This window comes from Mesocricetus auratus, unplaced genomic scaffold (assembly GCF_017639785.1).
Source record: "Mesocricetus auratus isolate SY011 unplaced genomic scaffold, BCM_Maur_2.0 Super-Scaffold_100011, whole genome shotgun sequence".
NCBI classification, from domain to species: domain Eukaryota; kingdom Metazoa; phylum Chordata; class Mammalia; order Rodentia; family Cricetidae; genus Mesocricetus; species Mesocricetus auratus.
The window spans coordinates 83,607,681-83,621,967 of record NW_024429195.1 but is presented as its reverse complement, the minus strand read 5'-3'; the positions used below and the strand labels follow the sequence as shown (position 1 = coordinate 83,621,967).

The 14,287-nt window shown below is 45.6% G+C and overlaps 1 protein-coding gene across 8 annotated transcripts in view; it reads left to right on the top strand.

Annotated features, from left to right (window-relative positions):
- Positions 1 to 12,766, top strand: part of Ric8b (RIC8 guanine nucleotide exchange factor B) — a 97,550-nt gene extending 84,784 nt beyond the window's left edge. For 4 of the 8 annotated variants that reach the window (XM_021235106.2, XM_005083791.4, XM_005083792.4 and 1 more), the window contains one exon: positions 9,477 to 12,766. Coding sequence is in view for 3 of the 8 variants with exons in the window: in XM_005083791.4 (XP_005083848.1) it covers positions 9,477 to 9,588 (112 nt within the window). In the remaining 5 variants the exon portion in view is untranslated. Of the gene's footprint in view, positions 1 to 3,421; positions 3,561 to 4,147; positions 4,324 to 9,476 lie in introns of all 8 variants that reach the window. The other 4 variants (XR_001197311.3, XR_002385772.2, XR_002385774.2 and 1 more) reach the window with 2 other exon arrangements.
- Positions 12,767 to 14,287: the final 1,521 nt, after the last annotated feature.

Sequence of the window (14,287 nt, the reverse complement as noted above, 5' to 3'; positions counted from 1 at the left end):
CAGGGCTAGGAAAGTCATGTCAACCCTGTAACTCCTGTACTGTATACTAGCCAGTGCCTTTTGCCCTGTGGTTTCCCAGTGTGCAAGGCTGGAAAATGGAAGTGGCTGACCCCTCAGGTTGGAAGTTGGTTTTTGGGTTTTTTTTTCTTATTAAAATAACCTGCAGGGTTCAAGGCTTCAAAGTGTAGTTGTCAGTTCCATTTCTTAGCCAGACTTCAGAAATGTGGGCCATGGCTGGCTAATTTAAATAAGTGATAAGCATTTCTTTAATCTAGAATGATAAGTATAATATTCAGCCGTCAAGCCTGAAGTGTAAGATTACAGAAAACTTCATGTGACATTTACAACTTGCCTGCCTCTCCACCTCCTCTCTCCTTAGACTTTGAAAGCAAAAACTAAGCCCTGCACTCAAGCAGGAGACTGGAATGGTGCTTGTGTGGGTAGGAAGTCCAGGGTCCCTAGCACAGCTGCCTGTACCTAGCAGCAACACACTCGCACACTGATGATGCCAAGGGCAAGAGCTTTTTAATTACAGTTTTGGTTCTACTCCTCTAATCCCCTTTATTTCCTTAATTGACACCAGATGGATTGATTTTATACTCCCGTCTCCCTCTAGCACTGTTCATCAAGGCACTTTGTCTATTTGCTTATACCAACAAACACTGTTTTAAATTGTATATAAATAAATGAACAAATAAAGAAGCCTATTCTGCCACCGCTTCCTTCTCTCATCCATTCTCTGCCCACTAACCATGCTTCCCATCCCACCCCATTTTCGCCAGCCATATTGATATATGGGACATGGCTTTCATAATGCTGGTACCAAATATAAGGTTATGGTGATTTACAGCTGGAGAGTAACAGAAAGTAACTTTTTTCCACATAACTAAATTCTACTGCTCATCTTACAAAAATACCAAAGCCTGTAATGCACATGGCTTTGTGTGTAGTCTAGGGTGCGCTTGCTTTTCAGGTACGTTTCAGAAACACAACCCACCCTTTCAAAGCATTTAGGTACCAGAGTTTGAAGACCTTAATGGTTCAGGTCAGGAGACCCTTTGGATCTGCACTGTCCATTGTGGGACCCACTCGTTCATGGCCACTGAACACACTAAGTGTGATTAATCCACATTAGGATGTTCTCTAAACACAAAAAGAGAATGGAAAGTATCTCATTAATTATTTAGTAGATTGTGTGTTTAAAATGACCAGTTTTTCTATGGGACTAAATGCAATATACCATTGAAATCAACTTACCCACTGTACTTTTCTGCCTGGGTCGCTGGACTTGAATTTCAGCATGCAGCTTCCAGGGTAGTGGCTCCAGTTGTGACATGCAGCACTGTCCTCCGTCACTAAGGTTCTGTGAGAAGCCAGTTAAGGGAGCTTAGTACTTTGTATGCCGAGACCACCTTACGAGAGAGAACGGGGATTACTTGGAGAAGCTTGAGTCTACACATCTTTAGGTCATAGAGGGCTATCTCAGTGGCTGAATGCCTGAGTAGGGTGTGATGCACCCTTTTTATTCCTTACTGTAAGTCACTGAATGCTTGCTTAAACCAAGCTGAAAGGGCTTTTGACAATTAGCAAAATGTGAAATGAAAATCGCCTCCCTCCTAGTTGCCTGCCATTTACCGTTCAAATCTTCCTGATTGGAGGTGTATTAGAGCTTCCATTTGTGCTGCTCCTTCAACAGAGTTCACTGGCATGTAAACCTCACTGAATTTTGTTAATTTAGACAACAGGGTAGAAAAGCTTTCTAGTAATGTTACCAAGAACTAATAAGAGTGCCGTTAGTTAGGGCTAAAACTAAATTATGCTCTTTGAGTGCTCTCCCTGATCTCACCCTCTCATGTGCTCTTAGCTGTGCTAACTAACTCGGGGCCACAGCAGATTTTTTTTTGAAGCTTTGCATGTTATCTTCTAACAGAAATGAGAATCATACAAAACTAACTTAGTGTTCCAAAGTGTAAAAAGTGCTTCTATATGTGCTCCCTGGTGATCTTTTAAGACAGTTCTGTGATCTAAATAGCATGAGAAGTGTTTTTATTAAGAAGTGAACTATCAAAGGTTAAGTGGCTGACTCAAGAGCAGTCTCAAAACCCCCAAATATTATGCTATTTTGAAAAATGACCAGCCACTTTGAGAAGTTTGTCAGTCTGATTATTTGTAAATGAGACATAAGTTTTAAATAAATACAAAGCACCGAAAACCAACAGTGAGTGTGTGTACTTAGACAGACTGCAGATTATAGTGGAGATGTATCACACACCCCGATTTCCTACTCCATATCAGATGCTGCATCGTTAGTTAAAGAACTAGTTTTATGAGGGAAACAAAGTTCTAAGATGCCCTGGTAAACTGGGTTCTGATATTATTTGTAAAAGAGAGTGAGTAAGGTGTCCTAACAGACCCTTGCTTGTGATCACATCACTACCTCTTAACTCTCAAATGGCTTTCCTGTTGAAATTGTCAGGCAATTCCCAATCCCATTACAAAGTGCAAGGGTGTGTGATATAAATGGTACACCATGTCCATTTATCTTGGGATTGACATATTTACTTTCCCATCATTGCTCCAACTTAGAATGTAATGTTAAGGTCTGAGGGAAAGGTCTCACAATTATTTACTAAGATGTAATTTGAAGACCTTTTGTTTGCTGTTGAAAAGCCACCATTCCCATTATTCCTTGTCTGTTAATGTCCTGGTGAAAGACCACAATAAGGAGGTGCACTAGGAAGCCATTAGAAGCAGTGTCCACACCCAAAGGCCACTCCACTCACAGTATCCAACACACTTCTGTAACTTTTTAGGTAAGAAGGGTTGTCACCAAGAGCGAGAAACCCTGAACACTTGAGAGGCCTGTGACTACTTGAGTCATGCTCTCCAGACTTGGAGTTCAGCAGGCTCTGCAGCACTACACCGTCTGGACTGCCAGGGGCTCCATCCCCATAGGCATCTTATGTTAATTAAAATACTTCATTTATATATTAATGCCTCGTCCCATCTTTCAAAGGTGAAAGGAATTAAGTATGAAATGGCTAATTTAACATGTCAGGGCTCTTTCTCCAGGCCAACCTCACATTAAGAACAGGAATCCCTGTGCCAAAGTAATGGTTCCCAATTATCCTGTCTCAGGTTTTGTTATACATTGAACAGAAGTCAGCAAAACAAGTATGTAACAGAAGCTGGCTAAATAGCAGCACCCTCATTAAAACAGAGAATTAATCAGGGGTGATAAAGGAAGCAATGCTGCATAGGTTTCCCCTTTTCTTCTTTTCTAATCATAGAACAAGATATGGGACACAAAAGGATCAGAGCTGTTGTGCAGTGCTCAATTAGAGGGAGGTGAATAGGTCTCTAACATGCTGTTTTATCAAAAGAGCAGACTGGTGTTTGCATGATTGTTGTTTCATTACAGACCCTGTCATTAATTCCATGTGTCAATACTGCCCTGTAGTACACAGAGCAGACAAGAAAGAAGAGCCCTTGAAAACAAGGGAATGATTTTTGAGTCGTTATCAAGCTAAGTGGCAAGCGGGAAGCTGAAACTCGTATAGGTAAATTCGAAGGGACTCTTGGGAGATTTGCTAGTGGGAAACAAGGATGTGTTTTACCAACTGCTTGATTATGTCCTGCTTTAACAAGTGCACTTGAATCGAATGCTTTGTTTATATTGCACAAAATGTGTGCTGTGGGCAAGAGTATACTCTTGCTTCCAGGTCAAGTAAGGTGTTACACACATCTGACCTATTCTATAACATGCAATGCTACGTGCAATTAGGCATGTTACTGTCTGAGCCCTAATATTACACCATCACTACTGGGGGTGTCATGTAGGAATTTGAAGCCCTACAACACTGTGACCATCTCTGAGTTCTAAGGAGCTATCACAAAGTGCCATCCCAACAGGAAGATGTTAAAAGATCTGGAAAAAATGTTTAAAACACAGAAAAATTTAAATGTTTGAATTCCCTGAGTCCCCCATTTTTGGTTTCCATTGGCAGTCCCTGGGTTAGGCTGGGGCAAATAGGGTTTCTTTTCTTGGACGTGCACTATCTGTGTCCTCTTGCCTGGCCACACCCTTTCAGACTATGGTTCCTTATCGTCTAGTAAGATCAAATTTCTAAATGATGTTTCGTTCCAGTTGAACATTCTTGGAGGCTTATCTCTTCCCTGGCCAGATGCCTGATCAGATGAGAAGCCCGCCATGATACTGTCACAGTGCCTAGAATGGGCTCTTTATCCAGTAGACATCACTGTACTTTTTGGTGATAACGGGGGCAGTCTTAACTGTGTTAAGGCCTGTGTATAGCATTGAAGGTAAGTATGAAGCAGTTATTGCTATGTGAATATCTTAATACTGATACACATTTCAACCATGATGTTTATTGGACACTTGGCCATCATTGTTTAGAGAGGACCTTCGTAAATTTAGGACCAGTAATAACTCTTTATAAAATGATGCAGTGAGGGCCATGATGCATTCTGGATCCTTTTGAGGTACTTGTCATTTCGTTCTGCTGGCAGATTGCAGAAGGAGTTTTGTGATCATGGTATTTGTCATTGACAGGCAGGTGCTATGTCTGACCATTAGGTTTGGAATACCTTGATTAGGAAAAAAAGGCCTAGGATGGTGATTTTGAGTGTCTTAACACCCCAGGAGCTTTTTATATGATTGAAATTATTTCGTGACTTGATACTTATTCTTAAAAAATCATTATATAGTGGGGTCATCTTGTCCAACTCCTTATTTTATAGCTCACAGAGGCAAATGGCTTGTTCAAGGATTTGTAACAGATTAGCAGAAGATGTGAGGCTAGAATCTAGAACTCCTAATATCTTGGTCATAAGATGTGGAATCTGTACCAGATGGGAGTTGAGAGCAAGAAAGCCTGACTTGTGCTGGGCGGAGAGCATCGTCTGGTGATGTTGACCCATCGAGGGTACCGTCACAACTAGCAAGAGAATGCTCCCTGGCACATTGTCCTCTGCCATTGTCCATTTATGCCATGACCCATGAACTATAGCCTACTGTGTGCTCTGTCCTAGACTAGATATGTGAAAATCACAACTGGGGAAGACATGTACACTGCCTTCCAGTTGAGCAGTCTACTTGAGAGCAATTAAGTCCTTGGACAGCATTCGGCAGGGTTTCCTGTGGATTAATAGTCCTTCCCTGATCCTGTGAGAGAGTTTCCTATGGATTACTAGTCCTTCCTGATCCTGTGAGGGGATTTCCTGTGGATTAGTAATCCTTCCCTGATCCTCTGAGGGGATTTCCTGATCCTGTGAGAGGGTTTCCTGTGGATTACTAGTCCTTCCTGATCCTGTGAGAATCATGTTCTTCTGTGGATTAGTAGTCCTTTCTTGATTCTATAGCAGGGCTTCCTGAGGACTGTCAATCCTTTCCTGAACCCACAAATCTTAATGAAAGCAATCTGTTCACAGATTTATCCTGTGTCCTATTTGTGGCTTAGTTGTGAGGAGCTTATATGAGACGTGACTTACGTAACAAGACCAGCTCACAGGTGCCTAACTGAAGAAGCTGTGCTCTCTGAGGCCCTGTGCCAGAACACAGGAGGACTAAGAACCGACTAAGCACAGCACGGAACACAGTTTCTTCTAATGTGTCAGCATAGTATTGTTTGCAGCTGTCAAACTCTGGAGTCATGGTTTTTGATAACGAATACTCTGAAGTGCCGAGGGTGGCCCTTGAAACAGGAGACAAAAATCCCTTGGTACACAGTCCAGTTCCAGCTTTGGAACCCGGGTTTCTACCCCTTCCATGCCTCGTGGCACTTTTGAACTTCCGTTTCCTTTTTCCTCAGCTGAGCCGACATGCGTGCCAGCCCTGCATGTGACCAACTCTCGCTTGTGTGCCTTTGCTTGACTAACCCTGCTCCTGGGACGTCATGTCTTCACTGCCGTTAGTGTGGCCTCGAGTCTGCCTCCCTCAGGGCCCTGCAGGGACATGCCCCCCCCCCCACGCATGCACTTGGGACAGTGAAAGAGTCCTGCTGTGGTGGTCACGGCACGTCCCATTCTCTGTCCATTTCTTACTGACCTGACACAGATGCCAGTGAAACCCACCAGGATCAGCAGTGAGTCTCAGCAGAGCTCAGCTGTGGTGTTTAGGTTGCCGTACTAGCTTTAGGATAGAGATGAAGAGCAGAAAAGTTGGACTTGAGAGTACGAGAAGCAATCCAGGGCCCATGGATAAAGCAGTCACAAGCTAGTAAATGATCCATTCCTGCTCCCCAAACAGGACAGAAAATCTCTTTGAACACATTTCACAGACAGCAGGGTTGGCTCTGCCTGTCAGTCATCCTAAACTTGTTGATCTGCTGTCCTGTAACCCTTTCGATTGTGTGCGTGCGTGCTTGCGTGTGTGTTATCTTCCAGAGTGACTAAAGCTTCTTGAGGACAGGAGCCATGTCTCTTGCTTCTGCACATCCCCCCGCCACACACTATTTTATCATAAGGGGAAGCCTTCTGTAAACACAAGGAAAAGGCGTACAGCTCGTGCGTTCCAGTTATATCCCAGCCATTCCCCTGCGCACTTTGTGTGTGCAGTCTGTGGTCTGTGCATTCATGATCGCTTAGTGAGGTGCTTGTCTCTGCTCCAGTTCTACAGAGAATGAAATCAAAGCTTAGAGTTTTTGAGGTCTTGCAGTTACTGAGTTCTAGATCTAGAATTAAAACCCAGGTCTGGCTTTGGAACCTGTATATGCTTTTCAGGCCCCACAGTAAACACTCGCATCCTCTCCAGCTCCCAGAGCTCTTTGAGCTAAACTGTTGCTGCTACCACTGCTGTGCTGCGACCTCCGTGTCATCACTGGGAAATAGGCAGAGCTAGTATTGCGATGCACCCATTTTACAGATGGGGAAACTAAGATTTCACTGCTGGTAACTGAAAGAGTGCAGACCTTAGATTTGCTAACTTACAGTCTGTTCGTTCTTCCCACACATCGTGTTGCTGCCTTTAGTTTATTTGCATGAATGCATGACTGTGGCCACGTTGCACCGATTCCTTTTCCACAGAAATATCAGTACAAAGAAACATTGCATGGAGCCGTGTGGAAAAGAAAATAATTCATACCTTCTGAGGGGTTTCCGTTTTAATGGAAGGTGATACAGAGCACCCCCTAAATGCTCGAAAGTAGTTCACAAGTGAGAATGAGACAGTGGGTGCCCTTTGTTCCATAAATTAACTATTGTAAACTGACCATAAAACTCTGTAAGATTCTCAATTATTCCTAGTTGTAAAGTTGGGCTAGAAGTTAGGAATAGAGATAGCAGACTTGATTAGGAAATACTCTTCCTGGGTTTATATAGAAAGTAGCTGAGTCGTTCACATTCTGGCAGCTAGTCCTAGGGCTGACTGTTGTTTTGGAAACGTAGTTGTCAGTGCTGCTGGTGATGGTGCGTCTGTCTCTGGCAGGGCCCCTGGCGGTTCTCCTTCCTCTCCTCCATTCAGTCCCTACCATACCTCCCTGCCCTCCGTTTCCAGCACCTTTAAACCGAGGTCATTAGGGTTTTCAAGTTTTTTGTTTGGTTGGTTGTCGTGGGTGTGGGTTTGGGTGTGGGTTTGGCTTTACAAGCCAGGCATCTGTCCTGTGCTCTGGCTCCTGTAGTAGTGTCATAGCCTTCATACCTGCCCTGGGGCCATAGGGACACTACCACTCCCCTCTCCACACCTACATGAGTGTGAGCCCGCAGACACTGCAGGGTGAATGCCAAGCTCCTTCCTTTGGCCCTGCTACCCCTCCCTTGCCCCGCACTGCCTTAGACCCTGTCTTCCCTAATGCTGCTTCCTTTTCTAGCCATGCAAGAGCACAAAGCGGCAAAAGCGAATTAGCACAGTCACACATGGCAACAGGGCCTTCCACAGGCTCCTTTGCCCAGCACAGGATGTCCCTGTGGTCTGTGGTAGCTTCTCTGCCCCCCCAGCTGGTGTGGCCATGCTTCTTCTCGGGGCCACAGTGTAAAGTCCACAGTTCTCTCAGGACATTGACCCCACGTGTGCCCCAGGTCATCGTGGGTTTGTTTGTCCATCAGCAAGGGCAGCAGCTGCCACTTGTCTTACTCATCTGCCCAGCAGGTGGCGGTCCCTGTCACGTGGTTGTTGAGCAGTGAACTCAGCTGCTTTTCCATGCAGTTAGGGCAGCCAGTTGAGACGGGCTCACAGCAGAGAGCACTGGACTAGGGTTCAGGAGACCTGTCGCACGCCCAGCTCTGCCACTCAGGGGCCCCTTTGCAAGGGGGTCGCACTAAATGATCTGTGAGACCCCTTCCAACTTCAAGCTGCATGACTTCCATCGTGTCCCTGAGTATAACACGCGGGAACCTTGCTTTAGCCAGCAGACAGCCGTCCACACTTCCGGACCCTGGTCTCAGCAGAGCCGCTTGCTGAGGGCCTGCCACTTTAACCCAGTCACCGGGCTGAGCCCACCTCCCAGGGTCCCTGCCAGCTGTGTAGCTGCCCTTTCCCAAGAAGGAGCCCTTCTTTGTGTTGCCTGAAGGGACAGTACCAAGGAGAGAGGCCAACAAGGGTTATTGTTTCCCTCACACCACAGCCCACCAGCACGACAGCTGCTGCTCCATGATCTCAGGCAGTGGCGCCCATTTCCATGGGAAATAGATTTGAAGGCTCCTGGGCCTCTGACACCTGCCCTCTTAAGTGCACTCCTAGCCTGTCGGGAGTGGAAGCATTGGAGTTACCAACTGAATAGGTACATTCGTCACAATCTCTATGTAATATAAATAAGGCCTATGAAAAGATTAAATAAATCTTCCTGGTGCTTTTTGATTGGCTTAATCAATAATTAACCATCTTAGATGAGGCTGTAACTTGTGGAGTGGATACAATTGGATTAGGTGAAGACAGTTGGGGAGCTTTGAAGAGATTAAAAATGGCTGTCAATCCCATAATTAAACTGCCACAAACAAAAGCAATGGTGTTTTAAACAAAAAGAAGGAGAGAGAGAGAAGGAAAGAAAACCTGGAGAAATCCAACTGATTTGAAATGAGTCAACAAGCGTCCATGAGTTAAAGCCGTGGGAGCAAAACCAAATTTGACAAATTGATTCCATTAAATGAAACGTGTGCTTAATTCTAAGTTAGGCAGGTGAAACTCTGGCAGCTTCAACTTCTCTAAAACAAATGAATCCACAAGAGGGGGAAAAAGGTAATTATTCAAACAGAAGAGACCTGCTCCTTGTCCTGAGCCCATTTGGACCTTGACTTTTCATCCTTTAATTGGCTTAGTAGGTTTGGCTGTGTGAATGAAGTCTTTCATCCTCTCTTTCTTCCCATGCCCCTTTCATCTCTGTCACACACACACACAGAGCTGAGAGAAAATACTTTGGTTTTTAAAGACTTCTCTTTTAAAAGGATGTGGATCTAGGTGGGGGAGGGTGTGTGTGTGATGCTGGTGAATACTTTTTTTTTCTTTCTTTTATCTCTTTTTCCAGAGAGGAGTTGCTTAAACCAATGGGACTAAAACCTGACGGGACAATAACGCCTTTGGAGGAAGCACTCAGCCAGTATTCTGTCATCGAAGAGACCAGCTCTGACACAGACTGAAAAGCATCATCACCTGCTCCACTCTCTGTGGCTTTTATCAGCGTCTTTTCTTGGTAGCTCCAGGGGAATCTTTCTCTCTAAAACATTTATGCCCTTGCTTTGGCTAGAAACACATTAGCTGGTTTACTCGTTGAGAACCCAGCGTATTTAAAAGGTGGTCCTGTGTTCTCTGCAACACTGAGACGTCACACAGAGCAGGAGTTAGACAGAGTTGTGGGCTAGCAGCAGAGGCAGTCATTCCATTTCGTGAGGAAGCAGCCCTGGTCCAGGCTGGTAGTCTTGTTGCCAGGATTCCTAGGCGAAGATTCATCCATGTCCTTCCACCCACTTGTGTAAACCATCCCTTCCACGTCTCTCCAGCAACCCCAAGGCACATGAGAGCCCGAGGAGCTGGTAAACAAGGGCTGAGGCCAGTGACTCCTTAGGTCAGCAGTGACTGTGTGGAAGCCAGGCAGCTGCTCCGTGAGCCCAGCCCCACACTTCATTTCAGCTTTCTCTAGACGTGGAAACACACAGAGCCCCAGACTTACAAACCTGTTACACTCGGAGAGTTTGTATGTCACTTAGTTAAAACTTGAGAGTACATCTCTCCTATGAGGAGTTAAAAATGATGGTTTCGTTCCAGGCAGCTACATGTGCCTATTTACCCCCAATGTTCCTGAACACTACATGCACCGTAGGGCTGGACCACCATCTGTACCACTGCATCCAGAGCGTGCATTCTGAGGTCTCACTCAGGGTGCCAAGTACATACTCATCCTCCAGGCAACAGAGAGGATGGGGCTCCCCGAGTAGTGGGAGTTCTTTTGTGGCCTGTGCTGGGGGTAGGGAGCCAACAGCACCCATTTGTACATAAAGGTCATTCGTATGTCACATGTTTTAACAAGGGTCTCTGTGTGTATTTGTGTGTGTGTTCTTTCTACCATATGTGATCAGTTTAATGGTAACCTTATTTATTAAAAAAAGAAACACAAATAGTTACTATTAAACTGATCAAGGCTGTTAATTTTTACTCTTAGAATGATCATATGAAGTAGACGTGCAATCATGTAGACAGCAGGCCAAGTTGATCAGTGGCTAAAGTTGAAAAGGGGTTGGTTCCTTTCATATATGTATGTATGTGTACATACACATACATACACATATGCACACACATAGATTATGTGCTTAACCACTGCCTTTTAAAACTTTAAATTAAATAAAACATTGGGGATGATTCAATTTAGCCATCTGTGTGTGTTTCTTTATGGATCCATGGACTAACGATGCCATTGCACAGTTTATGTTTTAAAGTTTCTCCATCTGTTGCCTCTCTTGTCATCACGTACCCTCTCTAAAAGACAGTGTGCACAGTACTGTGAGAACGCCATTCATCCTAAATTGTTGTTGACAAAACCACACATCAGGAATTGAATTGTAAAAGGCCTTTGAGCTGCCAGAGAGATGTCAGTCAGTTTCTTAAAATTTACCCAGAGGGAACCTTAAAGAACAGTGGCATCACTAAGATTTACGTTCATGTCTAACGTGATTGCTTGGCCTTGCCCCCACCCCACACAAGCAGAAAGGGAGTTTCCCGGAGTTAAAGCCAGCCGCTGAAGGTGAAAGAAGCCAGCTGGGTCTAGCGGGCCTGCAGCACCCATCCATCCATCACGGCTCAGATGGGGCCAGAGTGCCTGCCGCCATGGGAGAGAAGCCCTGCCCAGGAGAGCAAATCTGGGACTCTGCTTACCTAAGAGCACCCAAGCTGACCCAGAAAACAATGACCATAGACATATTTTCCTAATGGTGGCCCTGAGCTGCTGTAACAGAATAAATCAAATTCAGAATGCTTTGTAATCCACTAGGAAGAGTTACGTGTGTTATAGGATTTTTATCCACAGTTGTTGGGAAGAGCTTGTGGTCCATGTTTTAGCCAATGGCATATAAAATTTTCATTTTATTTGGCAATTCATAATTTTAGCTTAAAAAATCAGAAAAAGGGAATTTAATTAACTATTTTGTTATTTCATTCTACAAATGCGTTTTGAAAGTATTTTTGTAATCTGTGGTCAGGTAGCTTTTCCATGAGTATCAGCCTAATAAATCAGGCCATGCCTGCTGAGATGCCCCTGGCTGCGCTGCACCTCGTGCTGCATAGTGCTGCAGTGAGGGTGCTCCTAGGCTCCCGGTGAGCTCTCTCACTGTGCAAATCTCTCTGCTACTGGGCACTTCTTTCTCTTAAGGGGTAGTTCTTAGAAAGAAGATGGAGCAGTTTCACCTTGCACACAAAGACCTCTGAGCACCAAGTTCCGTGTCTCCTCTATAACTTCACCCCATCTCACGGCAACTTCCCCTTAGTTCCCAGCCCGGCAGCCCCCCAGAGTCCAGCTGCAGGCGCGCTTGACTTAGCACCTCCCCCACGAATGCCTGACCACACAGCCAGAGGCTTTGAGATGGAAGCAGCCCCGGCTGCCCAGAGTGGTGGTTCGTAGGCCATTTTAAGCAATAACCTGTAGCAGAAGCAGTCTTGGACTTTCCCATCATGGAGGTGCCGGCATGTGAGTGAGAAGCATGGTCAGTTAGCAGAGTTCCACGAGGACCTGGGCACCCTTAGGTCAGAGACAGTGATGTGGGCCACTCCCTCTGCAGTGACAATGATGGGGCAGTGACCACTGCAGTCTCTAGCCCTCTGCCCACACTGCACTTTGAAAGGATGGGTGAGGAAGTATACCCTACAACAAGGCATTCGAGCTGCTTGAAGGAATAGTTCCCAGGTGGTTGTGACCCTTTCAGGTACCCAGGGGCCCTCAGTGGCAGACATGGCAGATGCCACCCTTCCTTCATGTATGACAGGCCAAAGCTTTGCAAGGGACTAAACGGCGCTTCAGCAAGCACACGCACTTGCTGCCTCCTAGGACTAGGTGTCAGCATGCACCCCCTTGTCTGTCAAAGACATACCTGCTCCTTACATAATGTTTGGAAAGTGCAGGAAACAATAAGACTCATCATCGGCCCAGAGTCGTCCCTCCCTGAGCTTCCGTGTTGATGTTTAGTGTCTCCCCTTCCTGTGTTTTTCTATGCATATATAATTTATTTTACTACAAGATTGGGATCATGCTGTGTTTACAGATTTGTACCCTGCTTTCTTTAACATATTGTGAGCATTTTCCCATACCAATAAATATTCTTCAAATGTTAATGGCTATGACATTCCATTACATGAAGTGTGGCAAACACTGCTGATCACCACAGCAAATATTACAACCTTTAGGTCCCGCCCATTAAAAAGATGTTGCCTTTTGTCTTTTGGGAAGGCAGCCTGGGCCTCTACACAGTAAAGCCACAGCAACTGGAATAGCTGGGGGTTGCAGGCTCACCCAGCTGTGTAGCTCTGTCCAGAAGCCGTGGTAGCATGTCACAGCAGCAGAATTAAGTGCTCAGAAAGTCTTGCAAAGCGGGTAGCAAGGGTGCCCGAGGACTTGGAAATCAAAAGGTGCTAGCCTTGGCTGGCAGGGAGCCTTGGGTACCCACTGTGGTTGCAAGGTGGGGAGTGCTCAGGGGTGGAGAGTGACTGCTCTTCAGGAAACCCAACGTGACACCTGTTGGAGTGTGCCGGGCACACTGGAGGAGGAAGAAAGGAATCGTGTTCGAGGAAAACGTCATGAAGGTGAAGTGTAACAGCTGAGAGACTTGAGAAAGGAGGAGCTCCTGGAAGGACTGGAAGATGTGTTGGCGTGCTGCTGAGCCTGGCGCTGTTTCCACGGCGACCTGAACAGATGCTTTGTAATTGACATTCCAACTTCAGCATGAACTTGACATGCACAGGAATAAGCTTTAATACACGCTCCTATGTATTGTACTTTCCAGAAAGACAGCAGTGCCCAAGCACCCATATACTGCATAACCAGTGCCATGGGTACGTAAGCACTGCATATATACACACTGATGTGAGGGACACATGGAGGTTTGTTTCTGAGCTTTACCGTATTCGTGGTATCTTTTTGCCTGTTTGTTTTCCTGTCAAAATACACAATTCATAGGCATTGTATGGGAAGGAGATGCTGGAAATTCAAGCTTTAAAAAAAGTCTTATAATTAAAGACTTAAAACTTGTGGTAACGAATATCAAAAGAAAATCAAAATTTTGCTTATTTGAAGAGCCTGGAGGTATTCAAGGGAAACATATGAGCCATACTGAGGAAGGGGTGCAAATGTAATGGCTCTCGGTTCGTTGTGGGAGGGGTTATAAAGGGGTTTATGAAAACCCTGTGATGTTGGCTATGGCAGGAGAGTTTACACCGTGGGCATTGGCGGGCATTGGCAGACACTGCACACCATGGCCTTGCCCTACATCTGCAGCAGTCACTAATAGACCCTGCAGGACCTAGAATGGCTTGAGGATCCGAGATGGCAGGTAGGTCTGAGAAGGGCCTTCCCACCAGCCCCTAACGTGCATACATAAAACCATGTGGTTCCTGTTCTGTGTGACCCCAGACCCTGTAATCCAAGAGCTCCCCTAGGAAGGGGATGATTCCAAGGGTTCCAGAGCTTATGCTAGCAGAGAAGCCAGGGAGGTCCCTGCTGAGTAAGTGGGGAGGAGAGGAAGGTAGATGCCTCTCCAGACAACTCCGAGAACCCAAGCATCCAGCAGTTTTCTTGGGGAAGAACTGACCCTAAGGGGCCTGAAGAGACTGAATGCAGGGATCCTTTGAGATGGGAGG